Source organism: Aethalodelphis obliquidens, unplaced genomic scaffold (assembly GCF_003676395.1).
Source record: "Aethalodelphis obliquidens isolate GAN/ISIS:26980383/991018 unplaced genomic scaffold, ASM367639v1 scaffold62, whole genome shotgun sequence".
Taxonomy (NCBI): domain Eukaryota; kingdom Metazoa; phylum Chordata; class Mammalia; order Artiodactyla; family Delphinidae; genus Aethalodelphis; species Aethalodelphis obliquidens.
In genome coordinates, this window is record NW_020838006.1 from 9,723,727 (window position 1) to 9,749,408 (window position 25,682).

At 41.9% G+C, this 25,682-nt stretch overlaps 1 protein-coding gene across 2 annotated transcripts in view; it reads right to left on the reverse strand.

The window, feature by feature from the left end:
* Nucleotides 1-3,073: 3,073 nt before the first annotated feature.
* Nucleotides 3,074-25,682, reverse strand: part of ZNF35 (zinc finger protein 35) — a 45,157-nt gene continuing 22,548 nt past the window's right edge. Inside the window, exons 7-9 of one of the 2 annotated variants that reach the window (XM_027088288.1) lie at nt 16,373-17,537; nt 5,041-5,048; nt 3,074-4,139 (exon numbers count right to left, since the gene is read on the reverse strand). In XM_027088288.1, coding sequence (XP_026944089.1) covers nt 3,381-4,139; nt 5,041-5,048; nt 16,373-17,537 — 1,932 coding nt within the window. In that variant the 3' untranslated portion in view covers nt 3,074-3,380. Of the gene's footprint in view, nt 4,140-5,040; nt 5,049-14,220; nt 17,927-18,774; nt 18,889-24,704; nt 25,087-25,682 lie in introns of those variants that run through there. The other variant, XM_027088286.1, reaches the window with a different exon arrangement.

Genomic DNA, 25,682 nt, shown 5'->3' on the forward strand with positions numbered 1-25,682 from the left:
ACTATACTTCAATTAAAAAAAAAAAAGAGTTAACCCTAACTTGAACTATGAATTTTCAGTTCATAGTGTGTAGGTTCATGGACTGTAACAAATGTATCACCCTGGTGCAGGACATTGATAATGGGGAGATTGTACATATGTGGGAACTCCATGTACTTTCCATTCAATCTTGCTGTGAACCTAAAACTGTTCTTTTTTTATTTTTATTTTTTAAATTTTTGCCTGCAGTTGGATCTCAGTTGCTGTGTGCGGGCTTTCTCTAGTTGCGGCGAGCAGGGGCTACTCTTTGTGCGGTGCACGGGCTTCTCGTTGCGGTGGCTTTTCTTGTTGCGGAGCACGGGCTCTAGGCGCACAGGCTTCAGTAGTCGTGGTGCGTGGGCTCAGTAGTTGTGGCTCGCAGGCTCTAGAGTGCAGGCTCAGTAGTTGTGGTGCACGGGCTTAGCTGCTCTGCGGCATGTGGGATCTTCCCAGACCAGGGCTCGAACCTGTGTCCCCTGCATTGGCAGGTGGATTCTTAACCACTGCACCACCAGGGAAGTCCCCTAAAACTATTCTTAAAAAGTCTATTTTAGAAAAAGGAGGGAAACATGTTTCCTTGTTTATAATCATCTATCTCTGGAAGGAAAACAAAAAACTGATAATATTTTTTATCTGGGGTGGCTGCCAAGAAGGCTTTTCACTGTTTAACTTTTGTGCTTTTAGAATTTTAAACCATAAGCTTCTATTGTCTAGTCAAAAAAAATAATGAAATTTTTAAAATAAAATTAAAGATCATACCTTCCGAAAATCCTAAGGCAATAATTTTAAATGATGAAAAAGCTTTATATACAAACATGTTTCACTGCTGAGTTAATAATTTTACTAGCTAACGTGAGCACATACCATGTGTCAGGCATTGCATTAAGTGGACTAGCTGATTTATAAGAAAAAATTGGCATTAATTTAAACAACAAACAGAAGGGAAACAGTAAATTATGAGCAGGTCAATAAGCAACCATTAAAACGAGGTTTATAGAAGGTCTGTAATAGTATGGCTAAATCCTTATGTTAAATCAAATGGCAAGATGTAATATAATAATCATAGTTACTTTTTTTTTTTTTTTTTTTGGCCACACAGCTTGTGGGATTCTAGTTCCCTGAACAGGGATTGAACCTGGGCCCACTGCAGTGGAAGCGCGGAGACCTAAACACTGGACCTCTAGGGAATTCCCCATAGTTACTTTTTTTTTTTTTAATGGAAGAAAGAAAAGCTAAGCAGAGAAGAAAGGCTAGAATAAATACACTAAAGTAAGTACTTCAGTATATGTACTTGGTGAAAGTATGTAATTTTAATTTTTTCCACTCTTATTTTATAAATGTATTTCAATGAGCACACATTAAGTTGAAAAAAATACCTCCCCCTCTGTTTTTCACAATTTGGGCATCTCACACAATGGAAAGGTTCAGTGATGGAAAATTACCTGTGAGTTTGGTACTATAAAAACCAGGATCTAGACTGAGATTCAACACTGACATTAGCTGTTTGACTTTGGGAAGTCAAGTTTCTCTTTCTTTATCCCTGACTCTGGAAATGCGGAAAATATCTCCTACTTTTCCTACAAGGGCACCTTTTAGTGTTAGATGTGCTTATTTACCTTAAGTAGCTTATTAGCATTGCATGAAGCACCATTAAAAGTATCCTTTGAGGGCTTCCCTGGTGGCACAGTGGTTAAAAATCCACCTGCCGGGACTTCCCTGGTGGCGCAGTGGTTAAGAATCCACCTGCCAATGCAGGGGACACAGGTTCAAGCCCTGGTCCGGGAAGATACCACATGCCGCAGAGCAACTAACTAAGCCAGTGCACCACAACTACTGAGCCTGCGCTCTAGAGCCTGCGAGCCACAACTACTGACCCTGTGTGCTGCAACTACTGAAGCCAGAGCACCTAGAGCCCATGCTCCACAATAAGAGAAGCCACCACAATGAGAAGTCCGCACACTGCAATGAAGAGCAGCCCCCGCTCTCCGCAACTAGAGGAAGCTCGCGTGCAGCAACAAAGACCCAATGCAGCCCAAAAAAAAAAAAAAGAAAGAAAGAAAGAAAGAAAAGAATCCACCTGCCAATGCAGAGGACACGGGTTCGAGCCCTGGTCTGGGAAGATCCCACATGCTGTGGAGCAACTAAGCCCGTGTGCCACAACTACTGAGCCTGTGCTCTAGAGCCTGTGAGCCACAACTACTGAGCCCATGTGCTACAACTACTGAAGCCCACGAGCCTAGAGCCCGTGCTCTGCAACAAAAGAAGCCATCACAATGAGAAGCCCACACACTGTCACAAAGAGCCAACACAGCCATAAATAAATGTTTTTTTTAAAGTATCCTTTGATTTGTTTGCTTCTTTTGAGCTCTAAGAAGCCATTCTTTGTTGTGAGGCATCCCCACCCACTTATCCCCAAGACGTTATTCTCATGTAGGCCCCACCTGCTGGCGCCTAAGAACCCAACGTCTCCTACCCTCCTCTTCCCTTAAGAGGCTCCCCTTTAGTGTTGTGCTCCTAGATTTCAAAACAAATAAAGCCACGTCCTCATCAAGAGGCTTATATTCTCTGTCTTATGCCCCCTCTCTATTCTCCTGTGTCTTCTCCTCATCCCACTCCACCTCAAAACACACACAAAAGTCCTGAACACGAGTTTTTACTCAGTTAGTGTTAGTGAGGCTTCCCTTTTCATGGAAACGAGAAGTCCAGAGCTTGAAGTGAAATTAGATCCAACAATGGAAGGTATCAAAATCTACATAAAACTATTCAGAGTACCCAAAATGTCCACTCAAATCCCAATCATTTCTTTTTTCTCTGATTAAATCTGAATTTTTTCAAGGAGAAACTGGTCTTAAATGTGTTCTCCTATTTAAATCTATATGTTATATTTTAAATAGCCTGTAGATTAAGCAGGAAATCACAGCCCAATTACAAGGATATTCTTAAGAAAAAATACATTATGATAAACAAAAAATTGACCTTTGTTTTCAATAACCAGATTTATAAACTTTTGCAACATCTATCACTCAAAACCAACTACTGGCAGTTAGTTATTATATACCACTCATTTTATTCTCAAGACAACCCTAGTAAGTAACCTCATTATTCTTTGGGGAGGATGGGGAAAACTGAGGCTCAGAGCGGTAAGGTCAGACACCCATTAAGTGGCAGAGAAGCCATCAAACTTAAGACTATCTAGTTCTGAGTCTATTTTCTTAATTTTTAGGACACATTGCCTTGTGCTCAACATACAAAACATTCATCCCAGGCGAAGATTTGAGTCCTAATCTCCTAAGAATTTAGAAAAAAAAAAGAAGTGTTTTCATATTGATACAAGTCTTTCCATCCTATTTATATCCCGAGTTTTATTGCCCAGCATGAAGCCTCTGATGTCGAGCAAGCGCTGAGCTGTGCCTGAAGGATTTCCCACAGTTAACACATTCATAAGCTTTCTCTCCAGTGTGAATTCTGTAATGTTCACTAAGGTGTGCTTGCTTGCGAAAGGTTTTTTCACACTCACTACACTTAAAAAGTTTCTCTCCAGTGTGAGTTCTCTCATGTTCAACAAGGGAAGAGTTCTGAATGAAGGCTTTACCACATTTGGTACATATGTAGGGCTTCTCCCCTGAGTGGATTCTCTGATGCTGCCTGAGGCACGCACTCTGATTAAAGGCTTTCCCACAGTCATTACACTTATAAGGTCTATCTCCAGAATGACTTCTCTGATGACGAGTAAGGCATATGCTCTGATTGAAGGCTTTGCCACACTCGCTGCATTTATAGGGCTTCTCTCCAGTATGAATTCTCAGGTGTTTAACAAGGGATGGACTCTGACAAAAGGCTTTGCCACATTCATTGCATTTATAGGGTTTCTCCCCAGTATGAATTCTCAGATGCTGGACAAGGACTGCTTTTGTTTGAAAGGCTTTCTCACATTCATTACATTTATAAGGTTTCTCTCCCGTATGAATCCTCAGATGTTGAGTAAGATTTGAGTGTTTCCGGAAACAAGTTCCACATTCAGTACAAACATAGGGTTTCTCTCCCGTGTGAATCTTCTGATGCTGGGTAAGAGATGATCTCTGAGTAAAAAACTTTCCACATTCACTACACTTGGAAGGTTTCTTCTGTCTTTTAAGTCTCTGATGTTTCACTTGCAGTGAAATCTGGCTGGAACTCATGCTTTTTGTAACATGATGAAGGGGGTGTCTAATAGGTTCCAGTTTAAAAGAAACTGTCTCTCAGATTCAGAATACTTACAAGGTACTTTCTCAAAGATGATTATCCTTAGAGTAACACTGTTCTCCTGTGAAAGGTCTGTGTGCATATGGTGTCCTCCCAGTCATTCCTGCAGGATTTCCCCTTCTAGTCCTTATTCAGCATGCATCTTCAACTTCTCCTAATGTGAACCTCTGATGACCAGGCTCTCTGACCCTCCATGTCTTTTCAAGTCATTTAACACTGTGCCATCAGGCTTGATTTTCTTGCCTGAAAAAAACATTCACAAAGGAAAATGTCCTCCGTGCAGAAGAGAGGACCTGCATTGTGAAGTCCTGATTTTTATTCTCTTCTCAATAATAGAGAAAGAAGATCACAATGACCTGGGGAAAAGATTAGAATAGGTGATTGGGAGAAAGAGATTAAGTAGTGACAGGTTTTGGTAAATCTATAAACTTCCCTATTGTGATTGATTCTGAAACACTCAAATACTAAAAACTGACCCAGGTAATTTAGGATCATCCAGAGTGATAAATAGCAGGAGAATGTGAAAGGGATAAGTATATTAATCTTGGGTAAGTTAAGTGTTGGGGAAAATTACCACTCACCTACCATTTCTAGTCCTCAAAAATGGGTGAAAAGTAATTATATTTCCTTAGGTTGCCTATAATCAGTACCTTGGCAGACCAGTGATAATTGAAGAGTTCCTCTTTCAAGATTTCAAAGGTGATCCAGGCTGTAACTTTTGCTAGGTCCATCTCACCTATCCTTCCCTATTCACTCACCTTGATAGGTGTCTCTTTGGACCTCTCTTTCTCTCCAAAACATTCAGCCCCTAGGTACAACTGGGAAGGATCTAGGTTTGAAAACTAGAGTTCTGCTTAATGAAAGAAAATAAGATATCACTGTTTTGTTTACATAAAAATAAGACAGAGGTGGTCCTTAAGGAAGAAGCCCCCATTGGACAGTAATTTCACTATAGCATCATGATCCAGGATCTGGCCCTCACCCTTGAAGCCAAAAAATGCTTCAAAATCTGATGTGCACTAATCAAATTCACAAGGAGAGTGATGTAGAAAACATAAAGTCACTTCACCAGTTTACAGTGAAAATTTTATATGCTTAATGTCCAGCTGGTTAATATATTCTCTCCAGTATAGAAAAACTGTATGGGAACCAAACTGTTGTCATCACGACACTCCTTAGGAAGCACAGAACTGGAGAAAGAGTGGACTACTTAGACAATCTTAATGGCATCAAACTTTGAACCTGATGCTCTCAATAAAGGTGCACAGAATCAGAGAATGGATATTCAGGAACCACACATCAGAGCAACCTCTTCTCTGGATGGTCTGGAGACACAAACACATTCTTATTCCCTGAGGCTTCCTTCTATTTTAGTTTTCTAATTATACAAGTTACACATGGATGTATCCTCACCTTAAAATATTTAGATAATATGAAAGTATACAGGATAAGACAGTAATTTTTATAACCATCACCACCCCACTCTACCCAAATGAAACCACCCCCTTCCCAGAGTTAATCTGGAGTATATTCTTTCAGTCTTTTTTCTCCATATTTTTAACACACATATAGCATTTGATTCTTTTTACATAAATAAAATCGTTGTATAGATGCTGCTATGCAATTTGATTTTTTTTTCACCAAGGAATGTGTCTTTGAGATCATTTCATGTTGGTACATACAGATCTACTGGGGCTGAGAGTCAACTGGTACACACTGGAGTATCTGCACAAATGGTTTACAGTTGGAATCTCCAAAATATACAAACAGCTCATGCAGTTCTATGTCAAAAGAAACAAACAACCCAATCAAAAAATGGGCAGACATTTCTTCAAAGAAGGAATACAGATGGCCAAAAAGAACATGAAAAGATGCTCAACATCACTAATTATCAGAGAAATGCAAATCAAAACTACAATGAGGGGCTTTCCTGGTGGCGCAGTGGTTGATAATCTGCCTGCCAATACAGGGGACACGGGTTCGAGCCTTGGTCTGGGAAGGTCCCACATGCCGCGGAGCAACTGGGCCCGTGAGCCACAACTACTGAGCCTGCGCGTCTGGAGCTTGTGCTCTGCAACAAGAAAGGCCACGACAGTGAGAGGCCCGCGCACCGCGATGAGGAGTGGCCCCCGCTTGCCGCTACTAGAGAAAGCCCTCGAACAGAAATGAAGACCCAACACAGCCAAAAATAAATAAATAAATAAAATTTTTAAAAAACTACAATGAGATATAACGTCACACAGGTCAGAATGGTCATCATCAAAAAGTCTGCAACAATAAATGCTGGAGAGGGTGTGGAGAAAAGGGAACCGTCTACACTGTTGGTGGGAATGTAAATTGGTAAAACCACTATGGAGACCAGTATGGAGGTTCCTTTAAAAACTAAAAATAGAACTACTATATGATCCAGCAATCCCACTCCTGAGCATATATCCGGAGAAAACCATAACTTGAAAAGATACATGCACCCCAGTGTTCATTGTAGCACTACTTACAATAGCCAGGAAGCAACCTAAGTGTCCATCAACAGAGGAATGGGTAAAGAAGATATGGTACATATATACAATGGAATATTACTCAGCCATAAAAGAGGACAAAATAATGTCATTTGCAGCAACATGAATGGACCTAGAGATGATCATATTAAGTGAAGTCAGACAGAGAAAGACAAATATCTTATAATACCACTCATATGTGGATATAATTTTTTAAAATGATACAAATGAACTTATTTAAAAAACAGAAACAGACCTACAGATATCGAAAACAAACTTATGGTTACTGAAGGGGTAACATGGCGAGGAGGGGTAAATCAGGGTGTTGGGATTTACATACACACACTACTATATATATATATAAGATAGATAACCAACAAGGACCAACTGTATAGCACAGGGAACTCTACTCAATATTCTGTGATAACCTGTATGAGAAAAGAATCTGAAAAAGAATGAATGTATGTATATGTATAATTGAATCGCTTTGCTGTACACCTGAAACTAACACAACATTGTAAATCAACTATAATCCAATAAAAAATTTTTTAATGGTTTACAGTCAAGAGACTGATTTGATTGGGCAGTCTTGTACCACACTGGTTGTTAATATATTGACTATTTTGTGTAAATCTATCTTTATCTGCTGTATAAACTTCCAGTATGGACATATATATACAAAAATAAACTCTAAGTGGTTTAAATAGCTAAACATAAAACCAAAACTCTAACCACACCTTTATTTCCTTTATTTTTATTGTCCAAAATAAAAAGGTTTTCTTTTCTTAATCATACAGGGGGAAAAAAAAAAAAAAAGCTCATTCTGTAAAACAGTCAGTTAGTCCAAAAATGAAATTACTTGAAATCCTACCACCCAAAATAAACAGTTGGTATTTTGATGAATTTTCTTCTAGGATCTCTCAATGCACATATGGGCACATATGTGTACATGTATTATGTGTACATATTAGACTAGACTGAATTCTGCAGGACATAAATAGTCTATTATATCTATTCAAAAAGTTCCCATTACCTAAAAATCCAGTTCACCCAGTACTATTCTTACTTACTTTAACAGATACCCAGGCTCCACACTGCCTTCTGATGGCCAATAACAATGGCAGTTGTGATTACTTAAGCTCTTGTTCCAAACGAGGCCAGAAGCCCATTGCATACCCTCTGAGGAAACAATCACCTTTGCAATGGGTCTTCCAATAATTTACTATCGGTTTCTGACCACTACACCATTAGAGCATCATACTTAGCAGTTCAGCAAGTGGTTTCAGGGTGTTCCACCAGATGACGGCAGTTTAAGTTCGTGTGATAAGAAATTACTGAGACTTCCCTGGTGCACAGTGGTTACAAACCCGCCTGCCAATGCAGGGGACACGGAGTCGATCCCTGGTCCAGGAAGATCTCACATGCCGCAGCTAAGCCCGTGTGCCACAACTACTAAGCCTGTGCTCTAGAGTCCACGAGCTACAAGTACTGAGCCCGCATGTCACAACTACTGAAGCCTACATGCCTAGAGCCGGTGCTCTGCAACGAGAAGTCACTGCAACTAGAAGCCCGCGCGCAGCAACAAAGACCCAACGCAGCCATAAATAAATAAATAAATTTATATTAAAAAAATTACTTCACACTCTGATCTACCCTATTACCAATTACTCCATAGCCTTCTTTCACAATAAGCCACTCTAAATCTGATTTAAGTAAGATGGTCCCATTTCTGGGTGGTTCTGTGTTTTCAGTCTGCAGGGTTTAGGTATAGTGGTCACTGCTGGGTCCCACCTTAGGTCTGCCTACTGAGCAGCCCCATCTTGGGCTCTCTAGTTAGATTTCACTTACCCAGAGACAAGCTGTTAGGAATACAAGTGACTACAGTTTGTCTCCTGGGGACTCTTCTCATGAGGAAGAGCAGGAATTTGAGGCACAGAGGGAGGAGAAAGAGCACCCATAAATTGTCAGCCTACTTCCTTCATACTCTGGATTCAAGGGAATCCAGGAATAGCCCATCCCTAACCAAATGACTATTTTAAATCTGAATGAATGTCCTTGTTCTCGTAGGCATGTATCACCAATGACAAAAAGTCAGTGAGATGTGACAATGCACAAAGAAAGAGGGCAGGTGCTCTTAAGGACCAAGCATCCTGGGGTAAAAATTCCTCCACCAGAGATAAGATTGGAGCCCAAAGGCACCTCCCCACCCCCAAACCTAATGGAGAAGTCACTGACTTCAGAAATCAAAGACTATGGGGCTACAGTAAAAGGCAGTGAGATAAGCAGTGGACTCAGTCAAGAGGTCTGGGTTCTAGTCTCTGCTCTGCCCCTAACTTGCTTAATGACCTGAAGCAAGTCACTCAATTTCAACTGTGACTTTTTAAATCTGTGAAATGAAAAACTAGATGATATCTAAAGCTTCCTCTAGTACCAACACTTTGTGATTCTTTGACTCTAAAAACAGATGGAAAAGAGCAAGAACCTCAAATCAAGCCCTTCCAGTCCCACTTTGATTGAAGCCGGTTATTCATTTCTGTGAAAAGTACTAACTGAGCAGCTACTATGTGTCCAGCAGTGAGATGCCCTCTTGTTAAGAATAGGCTGAGTCAATAGCAGGGCAACACCCCAGCACTTAGTCTCCCACAATCAGAGGCCTATTAATTTCAGGCAAATAAGACTGCCTCGGTGTGAAGCAAAATCTCCAACAAAAGACAGGGGGTGTCTGTTGGAAGATGTTAAGAACCCCTCCTAAAAGGAAAGGTTTTAAGAACCCCTCTGAATAGAAAGGAAAGACCACCACATCAAAAGGCAGTGACCCGGTTTCCAGTCTAATCCATCCCAATCCACTAGCACCTCTTGACACTGAACAACTAATTATCTTCAAACTTCTAATTAGATTAAGTTACTCTTCTAAACAATTTTAATATTCAGGTCAAGTATGAACCACCACATTTCTTCCTTGAGGAAAAGTTTTCTTCACGCTTCCAAGGCACTTCCTCAACATTCTGGAAAAATTTCACACGTCTCTACTATAGCTCCTTCCACTCTGTGTTTAATACTCTGATTACATCCCGTTTTCCTCTACCAAACTTGAAAACAAATATAGCACGGGCTCGGGGCTAGTGGTCTCTGGGTTTGAATCCCTGTTCCACCATTTATTAACTAAGTGATATTGGGTAAGTTACTCTTTCTGTACTCCATTTTTAACAAATGTTAAATGGAGCTGATAATAACTACTTCATAGGGTGATGATGCATAAATGAGTTAACACATGTAATGTATTTAGAAGAATACTGACTGATAAGCATTCAATAAATAGTATCTGCTGTTAAATTATTATTGATGTCTTTGTACAGCACCTATCCTGTTGCTATTAGAGAGGAATATAAACTTAATGAAAGGAAAGAGATAACTTGCACATATACTTAATCAACCCGTACAACTCTGTGAAGTGGCAAAGCGAGGAATAGTATTCGCTTCTGGAACAGAGAAAACGGAACTTAGGGGTTCGCTGGCTCAAGTACATGCAAATGCAACCCCGGCCTCCCAACTCCCAGACCAGGGCTCTGGGACAGCCTTCGCCCCTCCCTCTTCAGGGGAGCCGGTCCCGGTCCCCGGGCCTCCGCTCCAAAGTGCCCTGCTCGGCCGGCATGAAGAGGCGCTGCGGCCGACTGGGTTCCTCCTGGAACCAGCCGCAGCCGGGTACGGCCTACTCAGCTCACCACGCGCTCCCCGCGGCGCCGCCGGCCACACCTCTCCACCCTCTATCATCTGCGCGCTCCTGGGCCGCCCGCGCAGCTCTTCCTGGGCGCTCTGGGCCGCCATGACGTCACCAGTCCGCGCCGCGCCAGCAACCGCAACTGTCTCCCTAGGAGGGCAGGGGGCTTCCTCCCCGGCTCAGAAACAGTGGCAAATCCATCAGTATACCTCCTCCCAGAATAAGGAGGCTGACCGCAAGTGAGACTGGGGGACGCCACAGGGAGCTCTTACTCCAGGTTAATTCACCCAGCAATTCGACCACACTGATCTTCCTAAAAACTCTTTTCCAGGTCACGGTCCTTTGGAGGTCTTCTAAAGGTTTTCCCAAAGCTTATAGAACACTCTTATACACATTCTCACCTGCTGGATAATTGGCTTCCTCAGAGGAACCGCAAACACCCTTCCGGATCTTTGTTCAACAATCAGCCAAAAGACAAGAGCTCAGATTCTCAGTGTGTGAACTTGGGCGTTACTTTACCCCTCTGTGCGCACTCCTTAATGATACCAAGTTTCACAGGGTTGTGAGGATTAAATGAGGCTAACTCGTGTAAATTACCAAGAATTTCTGGTTCTTGAAAAATGCTCAATAAATGTTTGTCCTATCATGTTCCCCAAATCCCAGCTCCAGTCCCCCATTGACTGAATTGGCTTTCAGGACGTTTCAAGCCTTCCAGGTAGCACCCCTGCCCCCTTTTGGGGAAACTTTAGATCCTGCTGATCCTCATTAAGGAATATTTGCGCATAAGGGCTCATCCTGACAAATGTATCCCAGGGATGAAGGCATGGGCAATGCGGCACCTGACCTACTTCCAGGCATTCCCACTGATCTGCAAGCTCAGGAAAATAGGGCTGTCTGCTTACCATCATATCCCTAGTGTGAGTAGGCTCTCAGTAAACAATTAATAAATGAATGAGATGCAGCAGTTACCTGCTCAAATTTCCAGATGGACTGTTTTCCCAAAATTGAATCCATTTAGGATGCTGAAAACAGGAGTGGAGATGCCAGACTGAAACCATCACTAACCATCTTCAGCTAAAAGGGGACCCTTTGTAGAACTGTTAGCTGACATGCCAGGGAACAATGTTGGGCTTGCCTTTCTTTTTACCCAATGTCACAGTCTCAGCAAGATAGCAGGTTCTTCCTCCATAGCCCTAACATCCCACATACCACAGAGCCTAGGCCTACTCATTTCCCCCCTAACTTTTAGGCTTCAAAGAATCTCTAAATCAGCAGGCTCTGCCGGGTGGAAACTAACCCTGGAGTGGGGTACCCTAGGCGGAGCAGGTTAGAAACAGGAATCTGGGGCTTAACTGAAATTTGGGTTGAGATTTTTCAATGAGAGGTGGAAAATGGATTGGAGGAATGGACACCAAAAATATTCCACAAAACTAAAATGATCCTAGCCCTGCTAGATAGCAGCTGCAAGAGAGTGAAACTAGAGCTACCCCGGGTCAAGACTAGACTTCTGCATTATGTGGAAAGAAAGATGGGGTCAAAATGTAAAATCAACTTATTTCTCACCCTCACTTACATGCAGTAAGGTCTTATTCTGTGGGCCAAAAAGCTCCTTGATCTAAAGTGAGCTTCTCCCATTCTCAGGAGTAGGGCCTAACAGACACAAGTAAAGAGGCGTCATGGAGCAGAATTACAACCAGTAAAGAGAAATCTGAGGGCAAAGAAAGGACACTGGAGTTTCAGTTTTACCTGAGACTAGGTGTGTGACCTTGGGCAAGTCCAACCATCTTTCTGTTTTCCCTTCTGTCGTTTTGAGGATCTCATGTGGCCTCATCCCGTGTCCTTCTGAAGTCACAAATTACATTTCGGCACACTGAACATAAGCAACACATTCTAATTCTTTATCATTCCAGAGCCCAAGGAAAGACATAAGCTTCCATGTTGGGGTTTCCAGCTCAACTGCTCTCCTGCCAGGCCAGCATCACTGCTCAGCTCCTGTCTCTCTTATTTCATGGATATTCCAGTTGACATAGCTGTGCTTCTACACCTGCATGGATTTTCCTCTTCCTATTGACCCTGACATCAGTATATCTGAAAGCACTTTGTTAAACTATGATGGGACATTTAAATGCCTAATTTGTAACAAAACCAAAAAAATTCTTTGCTACATATTACTTTTTCTTATGAGAGCCTCTCTGTAGGATCTCATAAGAAAAAGTATCCGAGTGGACCACACACTCTGTACCTTGGAGGAAGGTGCAGAATTCTTGCTTCTGGCAAACGCTTCATGACACATTCATGTATTCACCTTTCTGCTCAGGTATACTCATGTATACCTCCTTTCTGCTGATAACTGTGGACCTAAGTCACGACCTGTAGGTGGGCATGGAGAAATGTCTGACTTGATTTTAGTTGAGCTCAACAAATATTTATTGAGTACCTACGAAATGCCAGAGACTGAGGATACAAAGATGAATAAATTTCACATGGCTCCTGCCCTGATGGAGCTGACAGTTCAGTGGAAAGAGAAAGATCTGTAAACTAGCCATTACAACCTAACATGATACATGAAATGATGAAGTTACAAAACACAGAAATAATACTGAAATGTGAGGTCAGAAACAGCTTTGAAGAGATGTTGCCTGAGCACATTCATAAGTGACAAATGGGAGCCTCCCAGGCAAGCAGAAGCAAGGAAGGCAAATAGGCCATAGAAAACAGTATGTGCAAAGGTGCCAAAGTAGAGTCCAGAGATGATGAGTCACAGGAACTTGCACTATGGAACAGAACATGCAAGGAATGTCCTCTGAGAATGGCAAAGGGGGCCTGGGCCAGATGAGGAGCCTCAGATGCCCGTTGAGGCTAGCACTTTATTCAGAGAGAGAACAACAGAGCTGCCACAGTTGTGTCTTGCAAAGACCACCCAGAAGAAATGTGAAAGATGGCTTAGTGGGGCAAGAAACTGCAAGACTGTTTGGGAAAACATAAAAATCACCTAGGAAATAAACCAGGGAGCTGGAATAAAGCAGCAGCAGTAGAGATGGCTTCCAGACTTAGGAGTTACATAATGTCAACAGGATATAGTTGTTGATTGGATATGACGAGGGAAGGCTGAGGAAGAGGACAATTCCTAGACTTGGGACCAAGCTGGAGTGGCTAGGTATATGGTGGGCCAGCAACTGAGAGAAAATCAGGAGCAAATATTGCAAGGGTGAGAATATAGGATGAGAGTAAAGAGGATATGTTCCTTTCCTTCCTGCTTCTCCAGGAAGTAAAAATGGTACTGGACACTCTTAACCTGAGGATTAAAAACTCCACTTAATCCATGTTCTCCACTCCATTTTAGAAAATCTTTCTAACATCAACTTAGGCATCTTTCACCCTAAGGTTTTCCCATTTCTGTAGTGGAATAACTGAGGACATGGAAAGGAGACGTGACCCATGAGGCCCCCCCCCCAGCAAACTGGGGGCTGGCGAATAAGCCAGAACTGCAAACAGTCCTGATTGCTTTGAGCCCCCCCACCCCGCCCCCGGCAAACCGGGGGCCTGCAAAGAAGCATTGAGTGCTTTGGGCACTGATCCATGAGATGTCCTCAGTATAATCAGAGTGGTGGGAACTTCGTGCTGCTTTTGCGCTCAAGGACGAAGCACGGCATGTTTTCAAGAAAGCCTATTATTCCTTGTATAATTAATAAAAACATAGGTTGCTGGTTTGGCATTTCTGAAATGTTAAGAAAACAAGTCTTAAAGTGTAAACCTAGATAATGCTTTACTAAAAGCTACCACAGCAGGACAGACGGCGCTGTTTTGCCTGGGCGAGCGGCAGCCCTCTACTGCTGTGCTTCGGCACAATTCATCTCGTGTGATGAGCTTACTTTTGGCCCTGTCATAAGATAAACTACAACACATTTCTTCCTCAAGAAAATTCTCCCTTTCCTCTCTAATCACCACTCAAGACTCCAAAGATGGTAGCATATAAATATTACTCTAAATATCAGGAAGTTCCTAAAGTTTTTGGTGGGCAAAGTTTGACTAAAATATATTAATTCAACAAATAAAAATTTATTGAACATTTACTACATGCTAGCAATGAGTTGTGTTTTTTTTCATTTAGAAAAAAAATACATTGACATTTGCTTTCAGTAGACTATATTTTTTTTCCATGAGCATAAAATGTAAAGTTTTCATAGGGTTATTTTTGCCCATATTAATTTACTCAATTATGAATTGTCCTATGGCAGATTTGAGAACATAATCTTTACAGCTGGAGAGGGAAAATATGTTATTTCTGCCACATTCCCATTATTGGTAATTAATTGCTCAAACCAATGCTTGTAAGATACTTGCTCTGGAAAAAAAAAAAAATCGATGCTGAGTTCCAAATAACCATTCCAGAATTAACTTACTTTAGTTTTTAAACAGTCATATTTTAAAAACTATATAAGCTTCAGAGCATAGAAACTATTTCAACTACTAGTCAAAGGCTAATTTAAGATCACTTAATCTTCCAGAGCTGAATCTCTGGGTAGCAGTTAAAAACATGAAAGAGAATGGGGAAATAAAGGGGAAACATGCCTTTCCTTTCTCTCAAAAGAATAAAATACCATCACAGTCATGGCAAACCATGTTATCTCAATTTTCAGGGATTTGAAAAAGAGGTAATTCTCTCTAGAATTCTTTCCAAATTCATCCCACGAGAAGTGTTTCCCTAGATACTCCTAATCCGCAGGGAATGATAAATATCCTGGAAAAAGAGGCCCAATAAAAACAGAAATATCTGAGATCTAATGAATCCATGGTTAGAGCCACCAATGCCATGATTACACAAAACCTAGCCATCCCCATTACGGTGACCACTTCATCACTAATGCTTTCTCCTCTCTAAAGGCTAACAAACCAAGTCCCACTTTGTTAATCCTAGTGGGCCCCTCTCCCCTGGTCCCTGTGCACTAGTGTCCCAGCCAAACTTACAAGAGACAGGTGTATGCCCTAGTCTAGGACAGGGATATGTGGGTAGCTTGCTCAGTCACAGGCAGGCTTCCTGCTCTGAGGCTTCTTAGCACTAGCAGTCTAGCACAAACTATTTTCTTTCTGGGTAAGATAATATTCCTCTGGGAAAGAGGTTAGGTCTTCCTCTCTGCTTCCTCTGAGCAGATCTGACTTCCTTCCCACAAACTGACATCATTCAAGAGAAGTCTCTCTTGATCTCTTATTTCCTTCTTAGCCCCAAGTCACCCTCCAGCTTGAAAGGATCAGGAAGCTCTCCCTCACCCTGATAAAAGCCTTCTTCACCAATTTTTCTGTAGCAATCAACCCAGCTCTTGCCACATATCCCCTTATTTGCTGAATAGATGAATGACTAAGGATTCTGTTTTCACTTGTTTCTATCTCCCCTTCACGGGAACGCCTCCACAGATGGGCAGCCTCCCCACGGTGGCATAGTCAGAGCGGCCTCAGGCATCTGCAGGCTACTCAGCACTACCTCAGAGCTGCTGCCACTTTCACACCGACAATCAATTTGGAAAAGCACAGCCTATGACCAGTGAACACAGGTGACAAGTTGGGAGGGTGAAGCAGGGGTGTAATAAGGGAAACACAGTGCTAACTTAAATGGCATCTCCAGGTATGAGAATGCCATGGAGACAAAGGAATGGCAAAGAGCAAGGATTTCTGTGAAAAGTAGGAACTTCTTTCCTACCCTGTATTCCCAGATGCCCACCTGGAGTAGGCTCTGCATTCTCCAAGCTCCCACCTCCATTTCTCAAAATACCTCCTGAGTGCAGTATCCAAGGCTCCTTTATCCTTTCCTCTAGGAACTCTTCCTGTCCCTCTTCCCCAGCCAGATTCCTAGTCACTGTCTCTAGAGAACTGTCATAACCTGAATGCCAGGTTTATTCACCACTGTGAAGTTTCTGATGTCTGAAAAGGACTGAACTATGTCTGAAGAATTTTCCACATTCAAAGCATTCATAAGGCTTCTCACCAGTGTGAATCCTGTAATGTTCACTAAGGTGTGCATACTTGCGGAAGGTTTTCTCACACTCACTACACTTATAGAGCTTCTCACCAGTGTGAGTTCTATGATGTTCAGTAAGAGACGTGTTGTGAGCAAAGGCTTTCCCACATTCTTGACATTTATAGGGCTTCTCTCCAGTATGAATTCTCATATGCTGAGTGAGGCAGGTATTCTGGTTAAAGCCCTTCCCACATTCATTGCATTTATAGGGTTTTTCTCCGGTGTGGCTTCTCTGATGCCGAATAAGGCAAATGCTCTGAATGAAAGCTTTACCACACTCACTGCATTTGTACGGTCTTTCCCCTGTATGAATTCTCTGATGTTTAGTGAGTGGGGTGCTCTGAGCAAAAGCTTTGCCACATTCCTTACACTTATAGGGTTTTTCTCCAGTATGAATTCGCTGGTGTTTAATAAGGGATGGGCTCTGACAAAACGCTTTCCCACATTCCTTACATTTATAGGGTTTCTCTCCAGTATGAATTCTCTGATGCTGAGAGAGGTTTGCCTTTGTATGGAAAGTCTTCCCACATTCATCACATTTATAGGGCTTTTCCCCAGTGTGAATTCTCTGATGTTGTGTAAGATTTGAGTGTTTGCGAAACGAAGAGCCACATTCATTGCATAAATAAGGTTTCTCACCAGTGTGAATTCTCTGATGATGAATGAGGTGTGTGTTCTGACTGAATGCCTTCCCACATCTATTACATTTATAAGGTTTCTCTCCAGTGTGAATTCTTTGGTGTTCAGTGAGATGTGAATGATTGCGGAAGGAATTCCCACAGTCATTACATTTATACGGTTTCTCTCCAGTGTGGATTCTCTGATGCTGAGTAAGAAATGATCGACATCGAAATGTTTTCCCACACTGCTCACATCCATATGGTTTCACTCCGGTGTGAATTCTTTGATGTCGAACAAGGAATGAGCTACGACTAAAAGTTTTCCCACATTCCTCACATGTGTAGGGTCTCGTATGAGTTCTCTGATGCTGGGTAAAGGATGAGCTCTGATTAAAAGTTTTTCCACATTCACTACATTTCCAAGATTTTTTCTGTGTAGAGAAGATCGGACATTTACTTTGGTCTGAAATCTCATTGGTGTATATGCTACTTGTCTCCCACTGATGTAGGCTCTCTTCTGTAGAAACCCTGAGATGTGTAACAAGGCTTGAGGTCAAAAGCAGGCTTCTCTCAAAATTATATTCTTGTCTAATCATTTCTGGAGGTGCTTCCTTGTGGATGAAAGCTATTCCCCCAAAACCTTCTTGGAAAAGGCATGGTCCAGAGACCTCTCTGGGAGGGTTTTCCTTCATGCTCTCACATACATATTTTTCTTCAAATGTAGAATCCTGGTATTCATCCTCTTGGGATCTCTTTGATGTTATCCCTGGCAAATCAATTTCAGAGCCATCCTGCTCTGGAGCAGACTTGTTCACCCAACCTGAAAAAAACCACCACAGTGAGTATCTCTTGTGCAAGGCAGAGTGCAAGCCCCTGAACTTATAGGGACCTAACTTTGACAGGTCTCAGTAATGGCCTATTAGTAATGGCCAATAAGAGCAAGTGGGGGTAGGACTTCCCCGGTGGCACAGTGGTTAAGAATCTGCCTGCCAATGCAGGGGACACGGGTTCAAGCCCTGGTCCGGGAAGATCCCACATGCCGTGCGGCAACTAAGCCCGTGTGCCACAATTACTGAGCCTGAAAGCCACAACTACTGAGCCCCTGTGCCACAACTACTGAAGCCCGCATGCTTAGAGCCCATGCACTGCAATGAAGAGTAGTCCCTGCTCACTGCAACTAGAGAAAGCCTGTGTGCAGCAACAAAGACCCAACACAGCCAAAAAAAAAAAAAAAAAGAGCAAGTGGGGCAAGTAATTCAGAGTTACAACTGGTGAAAGACATCTGCATCAGGGTAAGGTGATCACCATTAATGAAAAATGAGTAGCTGCAGACACCAAGGAAGTGACAGAATCAGAGACCAGGGAGATAAAAGGAAAAAAACAAACAATAACAGACTAAGATTCGGGCAAGACAAGAAACATGGATGGTTTGTATTCAAAGAGTGGAGAATGGGAGAATGTAAAAGTGCAAAATAGTGGAACTGAGATCAAATGAGTACCAGGGAAAAGCTGGCCTCAAGAGATGCTCACTCAATAGATGCTCACTCACATTCACCCCAGCATTCCTAAAAGAGAGGGTAATTTGCTCTCCTGAGCTTCATTCAGTTTTTCTTGTAAAATTTCCAAAGCCCTCCTGTTTCTTCCACTGGTGATCCCTTGCTTACTCACCTGGACAAATCTCTCTTTCAATCTCTCTCTTTTCAGCTCCTTGCATATTCAACATCCACAAATCTTCACTTTGCTTTGATTGTAAAGGACTTCAAGGTTGAAAAACTGGGAGCCCTGCTCATAGAGGAAAAAAAGGTGGGGGATGGGATATCACTGTCCCAGTAAACAGAAAAACGAGATAGAGCTGTTGCCTAAGGATACTATCTGGTAACTCACACAAAACCTGTCAGGACAGCAACGTGCCTGCATCACCAAGAGTCAGGGGTGGCTTCCAGCTTTCTAGGTTAACAAACTCCATTTGTCAGCTGTCCAAGAAGTGGCAGCCAGACAGACTGACATATTAGCAAACACTCAAGTACTTGAGAAATAAATCAGAATGTTATTTACAAAGATAAAAATAACTATGAAGTGAATGGGAATATCCATGTCAATTAGTACACTCTTTCCACTATACAATATATGAAAAGTCAATTAATATAGTCAAATGTTGTGTTGGGAAATGGCCTCATAGCAAGGCTAATGCATTAAGTCTGATCCACCCACCTCCCCTATATGTCAAGGAGTTGGATAGTAATTAGGGATTTCTATTTGATACAACCTAGAGATATGCTGATTGTCCTTTCTTCAAGATGTCTTATCAATTCAAAATCTTTTCTTCAGGCATAGCTCAATATAAGAGTGTAGGCTGCAGTTGAAAAAACAAAAACACTCTGTGAAATAATTTTTGACTTACAAAGAGTTGCAAAAATAGTATAGAGAGTTTCTGGTTTTGGGAAAGTCAAAATCATAACTGTTCATCCAAAAATGTCTCTCCATATAACCCTGAAGTGAGAAGTAGAATTGGAAGCATTATTTCAAGAAAAACAGAAGGTAGAGAGATGGTTTACCATAATCAAGAGCTCAGAAGGCATGGAAGAATAGGATGTCTGGTGAAGTATATAATAAGGCTGGCACTGTGGACTTCTCATCAAGGTCTGTGCCTCGGTGTTGAGTTTTAGAGGTTTAAGAGGATCCTATCTGGGATTTCCTGATCCTCTTCCATAGCAGGGACATAAAGTGGACCCACTGCAGAATCCTACAGAGACTCATGAAGTAGGGTGGGGTTTGGCTATAATCAGAGCTAGACAATGGAAAAAAAGTCAGAAATGCCCCCGACTACCCAGAGCTTATGTCACAGCTCAACAAAGACACTAACACCAGTAGTTACAAATAAGGGAATTATAAAAGGAGAAATATTGGGTCCTGTAGAATGCAGAGCAGAGGGGACCTAATCTAATCTGGGATAGAGATAAGAAGATAAATAAGAATAGATAAGATAAGAAGAGATAAATAAGAATTAGACAGGTGAAGAGGGAAAAGAAGATACTAGCGAGGTGAAACAGAATATACAGAAGGAATCAAGCCCCATACTTTGGAAGAATGAAAGAGATCTAGTAAGGCCAAAGTATTAGGCACTAGAAATAAGACATGAAGCCCAGGGCAAGCAAATACAACCCTGCAAATCACTTTAAGGAATTTACCCTAAAGTGAGCAAAAAGCCATAAAAAGTATTGGAAAAGGTTTGAAAAATATGTGACATGATTAGATCTTCTACTACACACACACACACACACACACACACACACACACACAACTTATCCTTTTGCTCATAGAGCAAAGCGTGTACAAGGGGTGGAAGGTAGGAGGCAAGGTGAAGGCTGCAGGACCCCTTGGGAGGTTGTTTCAGCAATCCAATAAGGGGACTTAGATGACTAAGAGACAAAAACAACAGGACAGGATGACTACTGGAGCGAGATGTGAGGGAGAAGGAGAAGTTAATGATAATTTGCTGGTTTGGGGCTTCAGAGATGACAGTGACCTTTAGTGAGAGTGGTAACACTGGTTTGAGGAGGAAAAAGATACATTCAGTTTGAAATATCAGGCATACATATATGGAACAGAGGACAGAGGTGTGGACTGAAAACTTGGATTTAGAGTTTTTGTCATAAAAAAGGTAACTGAAATTCTGGGGGTAACAGATAAAATCATCAAAAGAGTGTAGCTAGGAAACCTCAACAGGGAGTTTACACATTTATAAGGAGGTTTAACTCTGGTTTTTAATTTTAGAGATTCCTAATCCCTAAGAGAAATAAGTAAACTAATTTAATATATGATAAAAATTGGCATTTCTAATCAGAAAAAAATTGATTACTCACAATTTATGTTGGGACTGTTGCTTAAGTATCTGGAAAAAACACTTAGTGAGATTCCTACCTCACACAACATACCAAAATAAACCAAAACCCAGTAAAGGGTTAAAAAATGTATTTTTGATTTATACATCAAGGAGTAGATAGACCTGATAGACAAAAGACTTCCTATTAACGAGTAAAGAAAAAAGATGAACTGATAGAAAAATGCAAAGTACAACAAATACACCAAGAATTACAAAAGGCCAATAGACATATCAAAACAAAGTTTCACCTCACTGGTAATCAAAGAAATGAGAACTGAAAGAATGAAGAATCAATTTTTATATCAAGTTGGAAACTCTCTCTTTAATGCTAAAACTCAAAACGGGCAAAGGTACAGGGAATGAGAGCTTCTCACACACCACTGGTGGGAATGTAAACTGGTACCATCTTTCTAGAGCTAACTGGCAATATACTGGGCTGGCCAAAAAGTTTGTTCGTAAGATGTTACAGAAAAACGCGAATGAACTTTTTGGCCAACCCAATGTATTAGGTCTTAAAGTTGTAGGCTGAGTGGCAGTTGGGACACCACGATCACCATTTTGTAGGTACAGAAAGGACAAAATTCTCAATCTGTACTATATACAACACCTGCAATGGTTCTCAGAATATCCTCAGTCATCAGTATGTCATAAAAATGCCTATATTATTTAACCTAGTAATTCTACTGTTAGAACTTTTTCATAAAGAAGGAACCTCCCAGAGTGGGAGAAAAAAACCCAAGCTGAATTCTTTTGTTACGTGTAAAAAAAAAAAAAAAAAAAACCCCTGAAATGTTGTTGGAAAACACAACTTTTCTGTTGATGGACACTGAGGCTCAGCAATTTAGCAAAGTATGGTACTTCCACTTGGTGGAAATTATACAGACATCAGATAATTGAAAATGAAAATATGTGACAATGTGGAAAAATACTTATAGGCAAATGTGAAAAAAAACACAGGATATTAAAATTTCAAATACAATATATGTATGTTAAAATATACATATGAATAAGATCAAGAAGGAAAGGTAATCACCACTATGGTGATATAAATTATGAATGATTTTCTCTTCTATTTTCCAAATTTCTTCAATTATCTATATTTTGCCTTGTTTTTAAAAAACTTAAATCTCTCAGAATATCTATCAATTTGTTAGCCATGATCATCTTGAGGAATAAGATTATGGTAAACTTTTGTTTTAAGGCCTTTCTTTTTGCAATGTTTGAAAGTTTTCCTGTAGAAATAAGTAAATAACTCTGTAATCACAGAAAACAAGTGAAAAAAATATAATCAGAGATAAGCACAGAGATTTATGTACAAAGATCACATTGTTACTATAACTGTAAAAATACAGGCAAGTAAACATTGATGGCATATCAATATGATAGATTATGAAACTATTAAGAGTCATGTTTTCAAAGAATATTCATGAGAAAATACAATATGTTAAAACAGGAGACTACAAAACACTGAAACAAAAAAACATGCACATATATACCAGTACTAAAGTAAGCATTCAATAAACAGAAACTATTATTGCTACACAGATATATACAAAACACACACATAAAAAAGGACAGAGGAAAACCCACTAAAATGTCAACAACTGATCTCTAGGTCATTTAATGGGTTACTTTATTTTGTCCTTTATATCCTTCTACATATTTCATTTTTCCTGCAATAAACACGAATTACTTTTATAGTCACTAAAACATTTAAAAATGAGAGATCTCACTCAGGGGTTTAAGCACACCCCCAAAAGAAAACCTTTCTTTTTAATGCCACACCTAATGGATATGGTATTGGTTTCCCTTTCAAAATAGGATCAAAGTGGCAAAGTGGACTGGGCTGGGACTCAGGAAACTATGCTCTGCCACAGCCCACATGAGCAGGCTATTTATCTGAAAAAGGTGACAAATTAGATCATATCCACGAGTCCTTCCAGCTCCAACGTTCTATGAAACCCCTAACTAAATTTTTTTTTTTTTTTTTTTTTTTTTGGCTGTGCCGCACAGCTTGTGAGATCTCAGTTCCCTGACCCCAGGGATTGAACCCAGGCCCTCAGCCGTGAAAGCTCAGAGTCCTAACCACTGGACCACCAGAGAATTCCCTAAATGAGTTAATTAATTCACGTAAAGCATTTATAAAGATATCTGCCACATATCAGGCACTCAACAGGGGTTAGGCATTATTATGTTTGAGAAGGACAGGTTGGTGACAACCACTGTCCTCCAGTCGTGGATCATCTGAGCTGTTTGTCTACGCCAAAAGTTAGCAAACCTTGCCTTTGTAGTTTGAAAACAGAACTAGACAATATGTAAACAAGTGATCTTGGTTGTGTTTCAATAAACTTTTTTTAACAAAAACAGATGGTAGACCAAAATTTAGCACATGAGCCACAGTCTGCTGTCCCCCTGGCCTCTGAGTTGCCCAGAATAGGATGTATAGGTGCTTCCACAAATACATAATGTGGAATAATCTATTGGTGATTTTAAGATGCTGAAAAGATCTATCTGAATCCAGATTTGGGGAAAACGGGTATTATGGTGAACGGACATATATATCTCCATCCTCATCTTGCTCAACTAAGAGGGATCTGGCTTCCTCCTCATGCCTTGTAAGCTTTCTCCCTGCTGCCACTTCCCTATCCCTCTAGAAGGATTCTGGGGAAGCCAGGTGGGGTTTTCCAAGAATTTGAAACTACAATTCCTTCAATAAGACCACACTTAAATGTACTCTTCTCTGAAGCCCTTCTTGATTTGCCTGTTGGCCCCAAGTAACGTATTCTTCTAGGCTGCAGCAGCACACTGGATCTATCTCTTCTGCAGCCTTGGGTCATTCAGTAGCAATGTGTCCTCGGATAAGTTACCTGTTCTCTCGTACCTCAATTTCCTCACTAAAAACTAGATAATACGTTGCTGTGAAGGCTAAATTAATTAGCGCAACTGCTTAAAACAGTGCCTGGTACACGTTAAGTGCCAAATAAATGTGTTTTAAAACATTACCACAGAAATTTGCTCACACATATACCTTCCAGCACTACAGTGGAAGCGTCTTCCCATTTGGCAGGCTCTGAGGTCACTCATCCTGTAGCCCCGCCTCTAAACCCTGTGTAATAGTTGGCAAGTAATGGATAGTAAATTTTTGTTGTTAGACGTTAACATTTCCATACGTGCTATCATGTACATGCTATCAACTGAGCTTTAGAGAGAAAAGAAGATAGTGATAGTCCAACTTTATAAAGATCAAGAAACCGGCTCTATCGTGGGTAATTATAACCCAGGTCTCGAGACTCCTTAGCTAGTGCGCTTTACACTATTTGCCTTCGGCTCTTAAGTCGGTCCCTTAAAAAAGTTTGAGTTGCAGGACTGGTTGGGGGAAGTAGCTAGTATCCAGACCGAGAACTCTGGCCCCAGGATTTCACTTCCGAACACGGGTCCTAGGTCTTGATCATTTATCCATCATTCAATCATCATTCATTCATTCATTTATTCACTCCACCATCTTCTTAGGCGTGTCCTCTGTGCCAGGCCCTGGTGAGTGCAGTGTTGAAGCTGCAAGCCGGGCCGGGCCGCCGGGAGTTCGGAGCCGCCGTGCAGGCAGCAACCCGGGGAGAACGAGGCCCGGGCGCGCTTGCTACATAAACCTGGGCCGCCGCCACAGCCGAGACGCACCCGGAGCCGCTGCCTTCCCCTCCCTTGGGCCCCGCCCGCTCACCGTGATGTCCCGCGGCTCCCAGCGGGGCGGCGACCACGGTCCCGGAGCTACACGGAAACCCAAGGCGCAGGCTCACCCGCCCGGACCGGAAGAACAGCAGCGCGGCCGGTAGTGCATCATCAGCGACCCCGAAGAGCAGTCCTCGCTTGCCTCTCTAGGAATCGGGAGGAGCCTCTCGATAGGAGCCTCATAGAAGGCGATTGGGGCCTGGTTTCCCTCCAAGCCCAGTGGCGTGCCTGATGTCCCATGAAAGACTGCCTTCACCCGGAACACAGTGACCACCTCATGCCTGGGGAAAACTGTAGATGGGGGCGTTAGGGTTGGAAAGAGTGCTAAGTGGGAGTCAGAATGGGCCATCTCGGGCTTCCCTGTTGGCGCAGTGGTTAAGAATCCGCCTGCCAATGCAGGGGACGTGGGTTCGAGCCCTGGTCGGGGAAGATCCCACATGCCACGGAGCAACTAAGCCTGTGCGCTAAAACTACTGAGTCTGTGCTCTAGAGCCCGCGAACCACAACTCCCGAGACCACGTGCCACAACTACTGAAGCCCACACGCCTAGAGCCTGTGCTCTGCAACAAGAGAAGCCACCCAATGAGAAGGCCATGCACCGCAACGAAGAGTAGCCCCCGCTCGCCGCACCTAGAGAAAAGCCCGTGCGTAGCAACAAAGACCCAAGGCAGCCAATAAAATAAATAAATAAATTTATTTTAAAAAAAAAAAAGAATGGGCCATCTCAGCAAGGGAGTAGTACATTCCATGTGCTAAAAATAGCTCCTGATTATGAACCTTGACCTCAACTCTGGGCTCTGACCAGGGAGGCCAGCCTGGTGCTTCTTCTGGGTGTGAGTGGTCTGGTGGCAGACGAGATGGGAGCTCTGGCCCAAGGCCTTCCTGCACTGGGTGTGGCAATAGGTCTTCTTGCCTGTGTGGCTCTGCGGGTGTACCAGGAGGCAAGGGCTTCAGCTGAAGGCCTTGCAGC